General features: G+C 48.5%; 1 protein-coding gene across 4 annotated transcripts in view; it reads left to right on the top strand.

The window, feature by feature from the left end:
- The window catches only part of ATP11A (ATPase phospholipid transporting 11A), a 163,128-nt gene that overhangs the window by 104,159 nt on the left and 45,250 nt on the right, over positions 1–13,719 (top strand). For all 4 annotated transcript variants that reach the window (XM_063102237.1, XM_063102239.1, XM_063102238.1 and 1 more), the window contains exons 6-12: positions 683–811; positions 3,149–3,252; positions 3,722–3,772; positions 6,970–7,034; positions 7,708–7,789; positions 9,078–9,228; positions 11,101–11,298. In XM_063102237.1, coding sequence (XP_062958307.1) covers positions 683–811; positions 3,149–3,252; positions 3,722–3,772; positions 6,970–7,034; positions 7,708–7,789; positions 9,078–9,228; positions 11,101–11,298 — 780 coding nt within the window. The remainder of the gene's footprint in view (positions 1–682; positions 812–3,148; positions 3,253–3,721; positions 3,773–6,969; positions 7,035–7,707; positions 7,790–9,077; positions 9,229–11,100; positions 11,299–13,719) is intronic.

Genomic DNA, 13,719 nt, shown 5'->3' with positions numbered 1-13,719 from the left:
ATGCGAGCCACGGCAGGACTGTCCAGGCGGCCAGGAGGTTTGCAGCCACTAGTGGTCATTCCAGCTGACTCACTGCTGGGCTTTTGGTGAGAATTTATTTAGCTTCTAGATGCACAGTCCCACTCACTGAGGTGCCTTCCTTGGTGATGAAATAAAATGGAGAAAGGAGCTAAACTGGATGGTTGCATACTTAGAGAGGCCCACATCACAAGCACCTGTGATCCACTTTCACTTCAGTTTTAAAATGTCGCCGCACCTGTGCTTCGTTCTCAGTCACGCGTGGTAACCGGAAGCTCTTAGAGCTCGGTTCCTGGTCTGTGCACACCTCGATGGGGACACAGCCTTCCCTCGGGAGCCCTTCTGCTCGGCGCTTCAGCAGGGCACTTGAGCGCGTCCTGCTTGGTCTGAGCAGAGGTGGTCTCGCGGTGGGCGTCTGCCTTTGCTTTCACCGCAGAGTAGTCAGCCACGACACACTGTGGTTCTGATCTGCACGGAAACCCAACTGACTGGCCGGGGCTCCGGCAGAATGTCTGGGAAGCATGTTTTCTTAGTGGTGCACCAGCACCTCGCCCTGCTGTAGATGAGCACCGTGGTATGTCTGAGTGTAGACCGACCCTAGGAAAAAGCGACCCGACGCGGAGCCATCAGTCCAGTCGGGCTTTCTTTCTGCTCTTTCCTGCAGGTTGGGGACATCGTCATGGTGAAGGAGAACGAGACATTTCCCTGTGACTTGATCTTCCTTTCCAGCAACCGGGGAGATGGGACGTGCCACGTGACAACTGCCAGCTTAGACGGAGAATCGAGCCATAAAGTAATGTGCTTCGATATGGGTTCCCACGCAGGCTGTGCCCTGTGGCCACAGAAACAACCTCTTGCTTGAAAATTCGGTGTTTCGGTGGCTACAGTAGAAGCCGGGGCTGGGGCCGGCCGAGCTCTGTCTTCACTGTTGCTTGTCCCTGTCCCCACTTTGTCCTTGCCACCCTCAGCATCCGTCACGGCCCATGTCAGGTTAACAGAAGTAACCACAGTGTTAGCCCGTGTCATTTAATGAGTAGATGGTTGGAATTCTAAAGGCTTTCATTTCACTAGTCAAAATTAGTGTCTTTACTAGCCTAGAATTATGTGAAAGGTCACACAATTCTACATGTGCTTGACTGTTTTGTCAGTACGTGTCTTTTTGTTAATTTCAGAACATCCTTTTTACGATATTTTAATTTCTTGCACTCAGTATGGAATTCTGCACTGACAGTTGATTCTACAAAAGTTTAATTAATCATAAAAAGTAACACTATTTTATGGTTTTTACTAAAAATCTGGAAGTTTCCAAGGAGTTCATGAAATTGAGCATCACTTGGTGGATTCAACCATTTCTGAGTCACCAGCTTACAGAAGTGCAGATCCAGAACGGTGCCTGAGTAGTAGCTTGAACACCAGCAATTTCCAGTATGGGACAGAGAACTTTTCTTTATAAAATCATCAGAGGATGTGTCAGTATTCCATGGATAATTCACGATACCATTGCATGAAGCCCTGTGGATTTCTTCATTATTTACTTCCACACTTCCTAAGCAGCACATCCCACGAGAATTCACGCCCTGCCACTGCAGATGTGAGCAGCCACACTTGTGGGGCTGGGATCCCTGGCTGATTTGGGTGTTTAATGTAAGCTGCTGCGGGTCCCTCTGGAGCCTGACACAGGCTGAGGTTCTGTCTGCCCTGAGGCCTTGTGAGCCTCCACACCCTCTGTTGACAGTGGCCTGCCGCATGGACCCCGTCCTCTGGGAGGAGCGTGTCTGGTCAGGCTCAGACACATCCCAGCCCCTCTGGTGAGCAGACGCTGTGGCCTCCATGGGTATCGCTCTGTTCAAGGTGGAGCGTCGTGGCGGTTTTCTGCGCCAGAGCTGGGAGGTGTTAGCATGGCTCTTTCCTCCACCTTTTGTGGATTTGCACTGTGCGTTGTTATTCATGTTCTCTGACGTCATGTTTGTGCACTTGGTTTGGCTCAGGGACGGGAATTAGGTTGAGCCCTGTCCTTCAAAGCAGAGCGGGGGCGTGAGAAGTGTCCGGTGGCCTCTGTTGAGGCCCTGCAGTGCCCATGCGACCGTGGACAGGCTTTTTAACCTCTCTGGACTTTGCACGTCTGTAAAATGGGGAAAAACCTGTCTTTCAGGAGCTCTTGTAAGCATATAATTAGAAAACCTCCCAGAGTGCTGGACACACAGCATGCTCCCCCAGTGCTCTGAGCAGTCATGGTGGTGATGCAGCCGTCGGAGCTCCTGTGTCTTCTGACTGCACCTTCCATCCGTCCGACACTTGATTGTTAGAAGAAACATAGAGGAGACGCAGAGCAGTCACTGCCTCCTCACCAGACCCTCGCTCGCGAGTCCTCCTCCCCGGCCTCCTCCCAGCAGAGCACATGCAGCCCCCAGCCCACCCGTCCACGCTCACCGATGGTCTCTGGGCCAGCGGGTCTCAGAATGTGCTCCCGGGCCACCAGCATCTGCATGACCAGGGATCACGATACAAAAGCAGTTCCCAGGCCCCACCCCTGACCTGCTATGTCAGAAACTCTGGGCTGGGGCCGAGGAATCAGGGGCTTACTGAGCCCTCCAGGTGATTCTGGGCACACTAAGGTTGAGGAGCCCGCCAGTCCAGGCCACGTGAACAGTTACATGGTGAGCATGTGCCACCCTAACGGTGACGGGCAGGGAGGTTTGAGTCCCTGACAGTTCCCTGTAAGCAGCGGGCATTGTGTAAAAGAAAAGTAACAGTTTAGCTCCTGGATTCGTTTCCTAATTCATAGCTACTGCTGAGACAGATGAGTAAGGAGTTGGATTCTGAAGAAGAATCCCCAGCATTGCTATTTACGTTTTAAGGTGAGGGTGCTGGGTAAGAATGGAAGAGTTAGAACGTTCTACACCTGATAGATGCAGGCACGGCAGTGGGACCTTACCTTTCTGTAACGCTTTCACGTGCACAGACTCATTTGTCACACATCTGCTCTCACGTGCTCAGCCAGACTTTGCAGTTGGGCTTGTTCTTCTGCACAAAAAATCAAGCCTTGATTCTGCCCTTGGGTTGGAAGCATCAGCAGTAGGTCTGTGTTGATCATTTTGGTTGTGAGTTCCCATTTCTCCTCAATTTGTAGACTCATTACGCAGTCCAAGACACAAAGGGCTTTCACACGGAGGAAGACATTGACGGGCTCCACGCTACCATCGAATGTGAGCAGCCCCAGCCCGACCTGTACAGGTAAGCGGGGTCCGCGGGCTGCTCCTGAGTAGACTTCGTGCCCTGGACAGGGTTCCTGCTTCCTCACCTCTGACAGACTAACAGCGTGGCTGTCTGGAAAGACAGTGTAAACCACTGCTTAAAAATCAAGGCTGAGTCAAGAATATGTTCCTTACGTAATTTCATAGGCTAGCAACATTCGGATCTGTAGCTTTTTATATAGGTATTTGAAGTGGCTTAATGGAACTACCTTTATTGAAGAAAAACTAAGTTTTCTTTATATTGAGGAAGTAATTTATGAATTGTGGGTTGAGGAAAATTACATAAGCCATGGGTGTGTAAGAACAGAGTAAATCAAGAAAGAGGCGGGACACAGCCAGGTGGCCACACGCTGAGTGTGCGTCAGAGGAAAGGACTCTTCAGAGACAGGAGGGGCAGGGACAGTGAGCTGCAGGCGCTGCACGCAGTAACTCGGCTTTTCTGTTGCCAGGTTTGTGGGTCGCATAAATGTTTACAGTGACCTGAACGACCCTGTGGTGAGGTGAGTGCCTCTTGTAAATGCTGTGGCCGTTTTCACCTGTTATTGCATCACCTAAAGTTCATTTTCTGTTGATGAGAGGTTTCATTTTGAAAATAGATGTGTCTTTACAAAAGGACCAGGTCCTGCTCATTCCTGATTTCTCTTGGGCACACACACATCCATGTGTGCTAACAAGTCAATGATACACGTGAAAAACGTTCTCTCACAAGCCTCTGCCAAGAGGGTCGTCCCCCAGGCTGGGAAGTGTCAGGATCGCCTATAACGATCCCGAGACGGAGGAGGGTGCAGCTTCCCTACAGGTGAACTGCCCTCTCGTGATTCGTGCACTCATGTGTCCTCAGCTCTGAAGTGGAAAGGCTTCTAATTTGGAGGCTGTTTTACTGGAATATATTAACCTGCTTGTAGTCATTACTGGGACACATTTTTGGCTCAGGGCCTCTCTCAGGCTCATGTCCGCCTGGGAAGGCAGAACCCATTGCCAGGTGAAGAGGCTGTGACGGGCAGCGACAGGTGGGGTGCTCACCTAGTTTGGTGTTGCTGTCTCAGTGGCGTTCACACACTGTACAAGGAGAGCGCAACCACCAGAAACCTCACTCTGTGGCCCTGAGATAGCCAGACCTGAAACCAGCTGCTGTCAGGGACAGGCGCTGACTCGGCCGTGCTGCCCCCTGCAGGTCTCAGTCTGTGAGCTGTGTCTGCCTCCCAGGCGTGGCGATGTTTCACCTGACATTGTTTTAAGATCTAGCAGTTGTTTGCTGATGAGGTGCTTGGAGTTTACAGTTTAGGAAATTGGCTTTCAGTAGGTTTTGAAGTTGTTCCTTTTCCATAAACTCCACTTGTTAGAGAAATGATTTTTCTCCCCCTTTAAGCAGTCCCCAAACTGTTGATATCTTGTTATTGCATTAGGTTTTAAAGAAAACGTTTGCCCAGAAGTAGAAGCAAACCAAATGGGAAATTACTGCAAAGTAAACAGTTACCGAAATATAGGTCCCTGGGGACGCCTTGGAAGGCGCCTGAAGTTGCTCTTTTGAGAGAACAATTTGTGCAGTGCTTAGTGTGCTTTTGTCATCATTATGCACCAGCAGGGAGTAGGTGCTTTTCAGAATTTATGGAGACGGTGCCTCAGTATTCCTAAATGCATATTATTCCAAAGGTAAATTTCTAGTTATTTTTCTGTACTGCAAGAATTAGTTTGCGTTTGAATGAGTAAACAGATTTAGGTATATTCAAACTGCCTGTGGGATGTGTCCGAAATAGTACACCTCACACAGGCTTTTCATGCTTTATGTTTAACAAAGTTTATTGCTGAGAAGATTGGGAAGATAAATACATGTTTTGCATTTTGACACTAACTCTCATCTTGTTCTTTAATGTTTATACAATTCAGTAGGCTTTACACTTTGGGTTTTGTAAGATGTTTATAGATTTGCAGTGTGGACAGTTATAAATTACACTGCAGAATTCTCGATCCATCCTGTGTGGTAGTGCTTCTTCCTACGGTCTAAAATAGAAGCAAAGCTCTTTTTCTAAGTAAATCATCTTTAGACTTCCTGGAGACCCTTCTTAAAAGGGCTATTTGTCTTCATAAATACTTACTACAATGAATTATTATAAGGGTGTTGCCAGCAGAAGCTGACAGTCTCAATAATGCAGCCCGACGACGCACGTGCAGCCCAGGGGGCCCATCTTTAATGTCAGGCCGAGGCCGCGGCCCTGAGCTGACGGGCAGCCAGGGACACCCACCTCGTGCGTCCGGCACTGCTCCTCCTGGGGCAGACTTCATGCTCCCTCGTCCTGAGGCTGCAGCTCCAAGCTGAATCGACCACATAGAATGAACACATTTTAAGCTTATAATACTCAGTAAGTTCTCACTTCCCACAGTAAGAGTATGTTAAACGCACAGATAAATTAAAAGCAGACTTCAGCAGCTGCTTGCAACTCCCACCCTCTCATCTCCCAGAGAAATCTTAGGAGGTTATCAATACCAAAATGTGTAACTGTGAATTCTGGTGCTTGTTTCTCCTTTACTGCCTAGGGAATGAAAAGGAATTATTTTTCCATCAAGGGAACCTCTAGAATGTAGAGCCCTAGTGGCAGAGAGCTGCACCCGCTGCTGTCAGTCTGTTGAGTGCCTACAGCAGTGCTTGCTCTTGAACGATTTTAAAAGGCTTTGGTTGTTAAAAAAAAAAAAAAAAAAAAAAATTCAGTAAGACCATGAATGCTAAATATCTAATGGAGTTCCTGGCACATTTCAGACGTTTAATCAATGTCACTCTACTGTCCCTTCTTTGTATGATTTTATACTTCTTTTATATTTCTCTTAGTCATACACATTTTAATTTTTTACATTACCTATTATCATTCCAAAATAATTACAGTGCCACAAAATACTTTATTTTATTAAAAAATTGGTGGAGGAGGGAAAACAAATATGGAAAAATGAGATAAGCGTGGAGTAAAGTGATATTATATTAGAGTAATTATTTACCATTGATTTCTATGTGACTTAATGTTTCAACAAATATATTTTGTGAATAAATTATGATGGATATGAAAAAAAAAAAAAAAAAAAAAAAGGCTTTGGTTGTTGCTTGTTTCCTCCCAGAGTAGCCATACATAGAATCTGTGGAGGCTTGGCTACCAGTGTCCATAAATAACTTGTTAAGTATCCTGACCTTCATCCTTAAAAACATGAGCACATCACATGAGACTCTGAGTCTCCCTGGGGATGTGCTAGAAACAACTGAAAGTCGAATGAAACACACATACTGCTCATGAGCTCTTCCAGAACATTCTGAGATCCTCTAGCATAGCCGTCCTCACCCTGAGGCTTGTTAGGAGGGGTTGCTGGGCCCTGCCAGGGTTTCTGATTTGGTGGTCTAGGGTGGGGCCGGGGACCCTGCAATGCTGTCACTCTGCTCCAGGGCTCACAGTGAGTTGCTGCAGTCTCCAGTGACACTAGAAGTCTGTGAAGAATGATTCCAGCACAGCCACGTTTTCATCCTCTCACAGACAGAGACCACACACTTCTACATGGACCTGGGCCCACTTCAATCATCTGAGTATAAGCAAATCCACATTTAAGCCGTTTCCTCGCAAAATGCAATCTTTAAGCAGGCAGACTGATTTCCGTCCTGTGTGTCTCACCTGCCTCTGTTCCTGTGTCGATCTGTTTCTGATCATCCTTGTCTCTGCAGGCCATTAGGATCAGAAAACTTGCTTCTTAGAGGAGCCAAACTGAAGAACACCGAGAAAATCTTTGGTAAATATTTTAATTAGTGAATTATTTATAATCGCTTCTAAAATTAAGGATACATTAAGCAGAGTTAAAACCCATAGTGGTCCCTGAGAGCATTTCTTTGTGCTTTGAGGAACTGCAGATTTTATGGCAGCAGCAATTTTGCCTCACTAAGAAAATTAGTATTAGTAGGTAATGGCATCTGTAAAGCATGACATCATAGTCCGTGAAGCAGTGACTCATGATGGCTGCACGTTAACTCCCTGTGGTTTTGACTCAGAAGCATAAAGTTGTATCCAGGGGAGAATTCATCAAATGTAGTTCCACAGAAGTTTCTTCTACTGTCTGTATTTATTCACTAATATCTCCCATTTCTAGTGGGTAATTTCCTATGTTTTAATTAAATGAGACAACTTTTAAAAATATGCAAGTGTGTGCCCTGTCAGAAAAACCAATATATTAAAATCTGAAATTAAAAAAAAAAAAAGTACAGATTGCTCTCTATGCAGGGAGAAAAGTCTTTAGTCTAAAGAACCCCATTTTGTGACTGTTTATGAACAGCTAGCCTGCCCACTGAAATTAAAAATACTGTTTGTTTTACCCAAGAACCATCATGACCCCAGCTGTGTGTGAGTTACTGAGTAAAGGCAGGGTGTGTTTGCGTCACTGTCACCACGTTGACTGTTCTGCTTTGTAGGTGTTGCTATCTACACGGGCATGGAAACCAAGATGGCTCTAAATTATCAGTCAAAGTCCCAGAAACGATCTGCTGTAGAAAAGTAAGGCTCCTACCCCATCATTTGAAGTGTGTGAAAATCTGTGATTTAAAACTGTCATTAACCACTGTGGACATGAAGATAGCTTCCTCTTGCCTCCGTAATTCATTCACAGCCTCTGGACACACAGTACCTCGGTAACTGGAGCGGACTGTTCAGATCGCCTTTCTTATTGTGTAGCGAGGTGCTGGGGACCTACGTCCACACCCTCGCGTGCAGTGCTCGATGCCCAGTGAACGGAGCAGCCTCACGTGGATGTCCCTGGGTTCTGGTTCTGAGGTCGGTTGCAGATGCCCAGCAGCTCCTCTGACCATGTCAAGAAAATGTCAAAATGGGGTCACTTTTAACTCTGGGATTTGATGGAAACCACATGTGTTCTGATATGGTTTTGCAAAGGAAAGCATTAGAGAGAACTGAGTCTTCATTCAACAGTAAAGTCTATGCTAATATGTCCTGATGACGTTGAATTAGTCAGAAAATGTGGCCTGGAATGTTGTTTTCTCTGCCCCTGGTAGAGTGGACCCTGGCTTGAGGGGCCAACCGAGTGGTGACCAAACTGCTCAGTGGAGAGCTCTGAGCTGCTCACTGACTGTCCAGGAGGCTGGTGGGGGGTATCCTGCCTGCTGCTCACAAGTTCATCAGGAATGTGACCCCAAGTCTCTATGACTGCATCGAGCATGGAGATGGAGATGGGCTTTTAACAAGCAAGAAGGCTCTGTTTGCAGACGTCTACATATCACATAGGCTTTAGAGACAGATGTGGGGAAATAGGACCTTCACAGTCCGCCAAGACCTTGGCTGAGGATCAGCATTTCTCATGTCCCGAATGCATTTCCTTTTAGCCACTTCCCCCCCCTCCCTCCCTCCGTCCCTTCCTTCCTTCCTTCATGGTTGGTAATCACTACATTTTGAACTCGTTTGTTGATGTTTAATGGTAGAAGAAATTGATTTCTGGATGTTCTGTAAAATGATAGAATTCTGGACGGTGCAGAAACACATGGCTGTGTGCAGTTTTCTCTCCTGCTTACACAACTCTCCCTTCACCTGGCTCTCCTTTCCGTGGCTGCAGGAGGTGCGTGCCAGGGCCCATGGAGTGCGGCAGGCTCAGATGGACCTGCATGTTCATTTTTACTGGGTCACGTTGGGCACTTCCTTCAGAATGCACCCCGGTGCTATTCACGTTCTGTCCTTCTCAGCGGTTTATCTTGACCCGTGTAAGGAAGTGTAGGTAGAGCTCATTATTTCTTCCCAGAGTGATAACCAAGCAGCCATCACTGTGCTTTTATTTCAGATCCATGAATGTCTTTCTCATCGTGTACCTGTGCATCCTCATCAGTAAAGCACTGATAAACACCGTCCTGAAATACGTGTGGCAGAGTGAACCATTTCGAGATGAGCCGTGGTATAATCAGAAAACTGAGTCAGAAAGACAAAGGAATCTGGTATGGAAGGTGACGCCCTTTATATGATTAGAGATGACCCATGGGCCATCACTGTGAAAACGTGGTACAAAAAGGTGATGGAGGCGAAATTGCTATGGGCAAAAGAAGTCCTGATGGATTAGGGCTTTGTAATAGATGCGTTCACCAATATTTAAAGTGTCAGTGGACGCCGGCTGCTCCCTCTGTCTTGGGGTTCTTGAACATACAAGTCTGGAAGGGTGTCGGGTCGTATAGTGAATTCATAGGGACAGCGCTTAGTGTGCCTTTGGTGTCTCCAGAATCCAGCACAGCGCCCTGTGCTCAGAGGTGCTCAGCGGATGCTTACTAATGATTGAGAGGTACATGGTCCCTCTGTAGTGAGTGCGTGGGAACAGGAAGAATTTCAGCAGTAGGAGCATGATAACAATTGCTTTCATTTTCCTTAAGAGGATTTCAGCTCAGTTTTGATGTTTAACAAAAGTATTTTTCCCAAAACCAGTGAGTTAAGATAATTTGATTGAACCACCTATTCTTAAAAGAGAAGTCTTATGGCTAAGTTCTCTGAGGCTACAAAGGACCGTGTGCAAATCCAGATCCATATCCAGTGACTGCAGAGCAGGGCCACGTGCAAACCAGACCCATGTCCACTAAAAACAGCAGGGCTATGTGCAAACCCAGACGCATGTCCACTAAAAACATAGCAGGCCCACATGCAAACCCAAACCCTTGTACACTGAGAGCAGAGAAGAGCCACGTACAAACCCAGATGCGTATCCACTGAAAACACAGCAGGGCCGTGTGCAAAACACAGACCCGTGTCCACTGAATAGAGAGAGCAGAGCCGTGTGCAAACCTAGACGCATGTGCACTGAAAACAGGACAGGGCCGTGTGCAAACCAGACCAGTGTCCACTGAATAGAGAGCAGAGCCATGTGCAAACCTGGACGCATGTGCACTGAAAACAGGACAGGGCCGTGTGCAAACCAGACCAGTGTCCACTGAATAGAGAGCAGAGCCGTGTGCAAACCTGGACGCATGTGCACTGAAAACAGGACAGGGCCGTGTGCAAACCAGACCAGTGTCCACTGAATAGAGAGCAGAGCCGTGTGCAAACCTGGACGCATGTGCACTGAAAACAGGACAGGGCCGTGTGCAAACCAGACCAGTGTCCACTGAATAGAGAGCAGAGCCGTGTGCAAACCTGGACGCATGTGCACTGAAAACAGGACAGGGCCATATGCAAACCAGACCAGTGTCAACTGAATAGAGAGCAGAGCCATGTGCAAACCTAGACGCATGTGCACTGAAAACAGGACAGGGCCATGTGCAGATCAGACCAGTGTCAACTGAATAGAGAGCAGAGCCATGTGCAAACCTAGACGCATGTGCACTGAAAACAGGACAGGGCCGTGTGCAAACCAGACCAGTGTCCACTGAAAACAGAACAGGGCCGTGTGCAAACCAGACCAGTGTCCACTGAATAGAGAGCAGAGCCGTGTGCAAACCAGACCAGTGTCCACTGAATAGAGAGCAGAGCCGTGTGCAAACCTAGACGCATGTGCACTGAAAACAGGACGGGCGTGTGCATATCAGACCCATGTCCACTGAAAACAGAACAGGGCCGTGTACAAACCAGACCAGTGTCCACTGAAAACACAGCAGGGCCATGTGGAAACCAGACCCGTGTCCACTGAAAACACAGCAGGGCCATGTGCAAACCTGAAGTCACCTGGCAGGCTGATTAGCCGACAGCTGTACCACTGTGGAATCACCCTTAGGTGTGGGTTTTGAAATCTTGTACTTGACAGTGGGGCTTCTGTGACATCTGCCTAAGTTTAAGATTTTCGGTGCTCATGGTGTGACTCCGCTGATGCGGCGCCTGGCTTCTCCCAGTTCCTCAGAGCCTTTACCGACTTCCTGGCCTTCATGGTCCTCTTCAACTACATCATCCCTGTGTCCATGTACGTCACTGTCGAGATGCAGAAGTTCCTTGGCTCCTACTTCATCACGTGGGACGAAGACATGTTTGACGAGGAAACGGGGGAAGGACCTGTGGTGAACACCTCGGATCTGAATGAAGAATTAGGGCAGGTCAGTGTCTCCTGCTGTCCTCCATGGCTCACTGTCACCTGAGTCAGTCACTTTCTGTTCCAGGCATCCAGTTTCCAGTGAGCCGTACCATGGTTGGGGGGGATCGTCTGAATGGCAGCATTGTTTTATAAACTTCAATGACATAATGATTGTTAGTGCTTTCGTATTATAACTTACACAGAATTAATCACATGAACTCACCCGTGGACTTTCTGGGGTGCTCGCTCTGGGTTGTGGTGGTGTGAATTGAGGGCTGATGGGGTGAAAGGAGGTACTGTTCACTGAGTGCCCGCTTGGTAGGCCTTGTACCTTGCTTTGTAAATTAAACTCATGGTACTTAATTCTCACAGCCAGCTGGTTATCTTCACTCTAGAGGTGAGCAAACCAACACTCAAAAGCATTTCAGTGACATGGTGTGTTGCAAAGATTCAAACGGCCACATTCAAATCCTACTGAGCAGAGACCAGTGTGTGTGCTGGGGCAGGTCCTCCCTCCCCACCTCAAGCTTTTTGATCTGTAAAATGGGGATAAGTGCAGCTTCCTGCCTGGCGAGGCTGTAGTGTGGCTCAGACGAGATCATGGACGTGAGGTGCTATCACAGCATCTGGTGTGACCGCCACAGGTGGAAGTGACTGCTGCCCAGGGCCAGGGTTCCCCTGCCCAACCTCCCTGAGGGGCACAGCCGACCCGCTGGCCTTCAGACCCTCAGCCGCTGCCCTGGTTCCTGCAGCTTCGCCCGGGCTGCAGGGCAGCGTTGCCGCCACCACTCCGGCCTAGCCCTTTCCCAGCCTTTCTGTTGCCAGAAAGACCATCTTGTAAACAGTAATTCTTTAGCCTTTTTTAAACAGGAAGACATTTTGATGGGTGGCTTTGCACACAGGGCCCTGTAGACTGGCAGCTGACATCCACCCCATCACTGCCCCAACAGCAGTCTGTAGACAGACCCAGACTCTGACGGGGACACATGGCCTCTGTCGGGCTCCCGAGGGGTTGTGGGTTAGTGAGTCTGACTTTTGTAATGCATCCCTGCAGAATGTCCCACACCCCTCATGGCGGCTGCTCGTCCAGTCAGCAACACAGAGATTGTAATTTAACCGCTCAGGTAGAAACTTAGAGCATATTGTGTACTTTGCAATGATGCGTGGTATGGTTTATGTATTCCTAAAAAATTCACTGGGAAAGAATGTTTTTCCATAACAAGAAAAAGGTCAAGCAGTATTCAGAGCAGCACATTTCTTCTCTTCCCCCACCCAGGCCATCTCCCCAGAGTCCATCCTAATAGGATTTGATTTCTTTTCTTTTCTTTTTTTATTTACTTATCTTTTAAATAATATTATTTTTTTACATTCTATGATGTTGCAGAGCAGTTGGGAGGAAGGGGGGAGGACAAAGGGGAAGGAAATGTGATGGAGGAAAGAGCAGGGGTGGGACTGAGGCCTGTGGCACCCCCTCATTCCCACAGGGGAGACCAGGGGGCTTCCGGCAGTGGCTTGGTCATTGCTGGGCTGGGTGCAGATGTCAGGGGGCTGTGGCAAAAGCCCTCACTCCCCACAACCCCATCTTGGGAACCCGGGGCCCTTCTTGCTGCAGCTCAGTGGTTGTTGCTGTGCTAGTTGCATGTGTTGGGGGGATGTGGCCGAGGCCCTTGGACCCCCACCGCCCCAGCTTGGGAGAGCCCGTGGTGTTTCCTGTAGTGGCTCAGTGGTTGTCACTGGGCTGGTTGCGTCGGGTGCTATGGCCGAGGCCCGAGGCCCCCACGCTCGGGACTGGTTGCAGGTGTCGGGGGGCATGGCTGAGGCCCCTGGCCCTCCCCACTTTCTGGCTTGGTAGCCCAGGGGACTTCCAGTCCTTCTAGGTGTTACAGGTGTTCCTTGCTGACCGAAACTAGGCTCCAGCCAGGAGGCTAACACACTCCCCTGGACACAGAGCAGTCCGTATTGTGGCTAAGCTGGGGACCCACCATGTCAGGACTGAGGGGCAAGCCCAGAACATAAGGGTTCATCTGGCTATGAGGTCTGTGTGGAGGAATGCGGATGCCCTCTGTCATGTATGCAGCAAGATAAGCTGAGCTCTTTTGTACATGACATAGAAATTCATCCACTGCTCAGGTGTCTCTGTCCCCATTCCCTTCTAGTGAGATTTGGTGCTAATCACTCCATGCACATTTCTCATGGGTCCTGTCCACGTCCTGGGAGGTCAGAATGATCCTCTCCATCTCTCAGGTGAGAAACTGAGGCTCAGAAAGCTGTACCAGCTGCCTCCGAGGGTCAGCACTGCCTCCTAAACTTTAGTCCTTTCAAATGTGTTGTGCTTTCGGCTGAGCTGAGCAGGCAGACTGCAGACGTGCTGCGACGAGAACTGTCCGTTGTTCTGGTCGCTGAGGATGAGAGCAGCCGGGGTTGGCATCTGACTGAGGGTTGG

Source organism: Cynocephalus volans, chromosome 7 (genome assembly GCF_027409185.1).
Source record: "Cynocephalus volans isolate mCynVol1 chromosome 7, mCynVol1.pri, whole genome shotgun sequence".
NCBI lineage: Eukaryota > Metazoa > Chordata > Mammalia > Dermoptera > Cynocephalidae > Cynocephalus > Cynocephalus volans.
The sequence above is the reverse complement of the archived record's forward strand: the minus strand, read 5'-3'. Positions and strand labels throughout refer to the sequence as shown.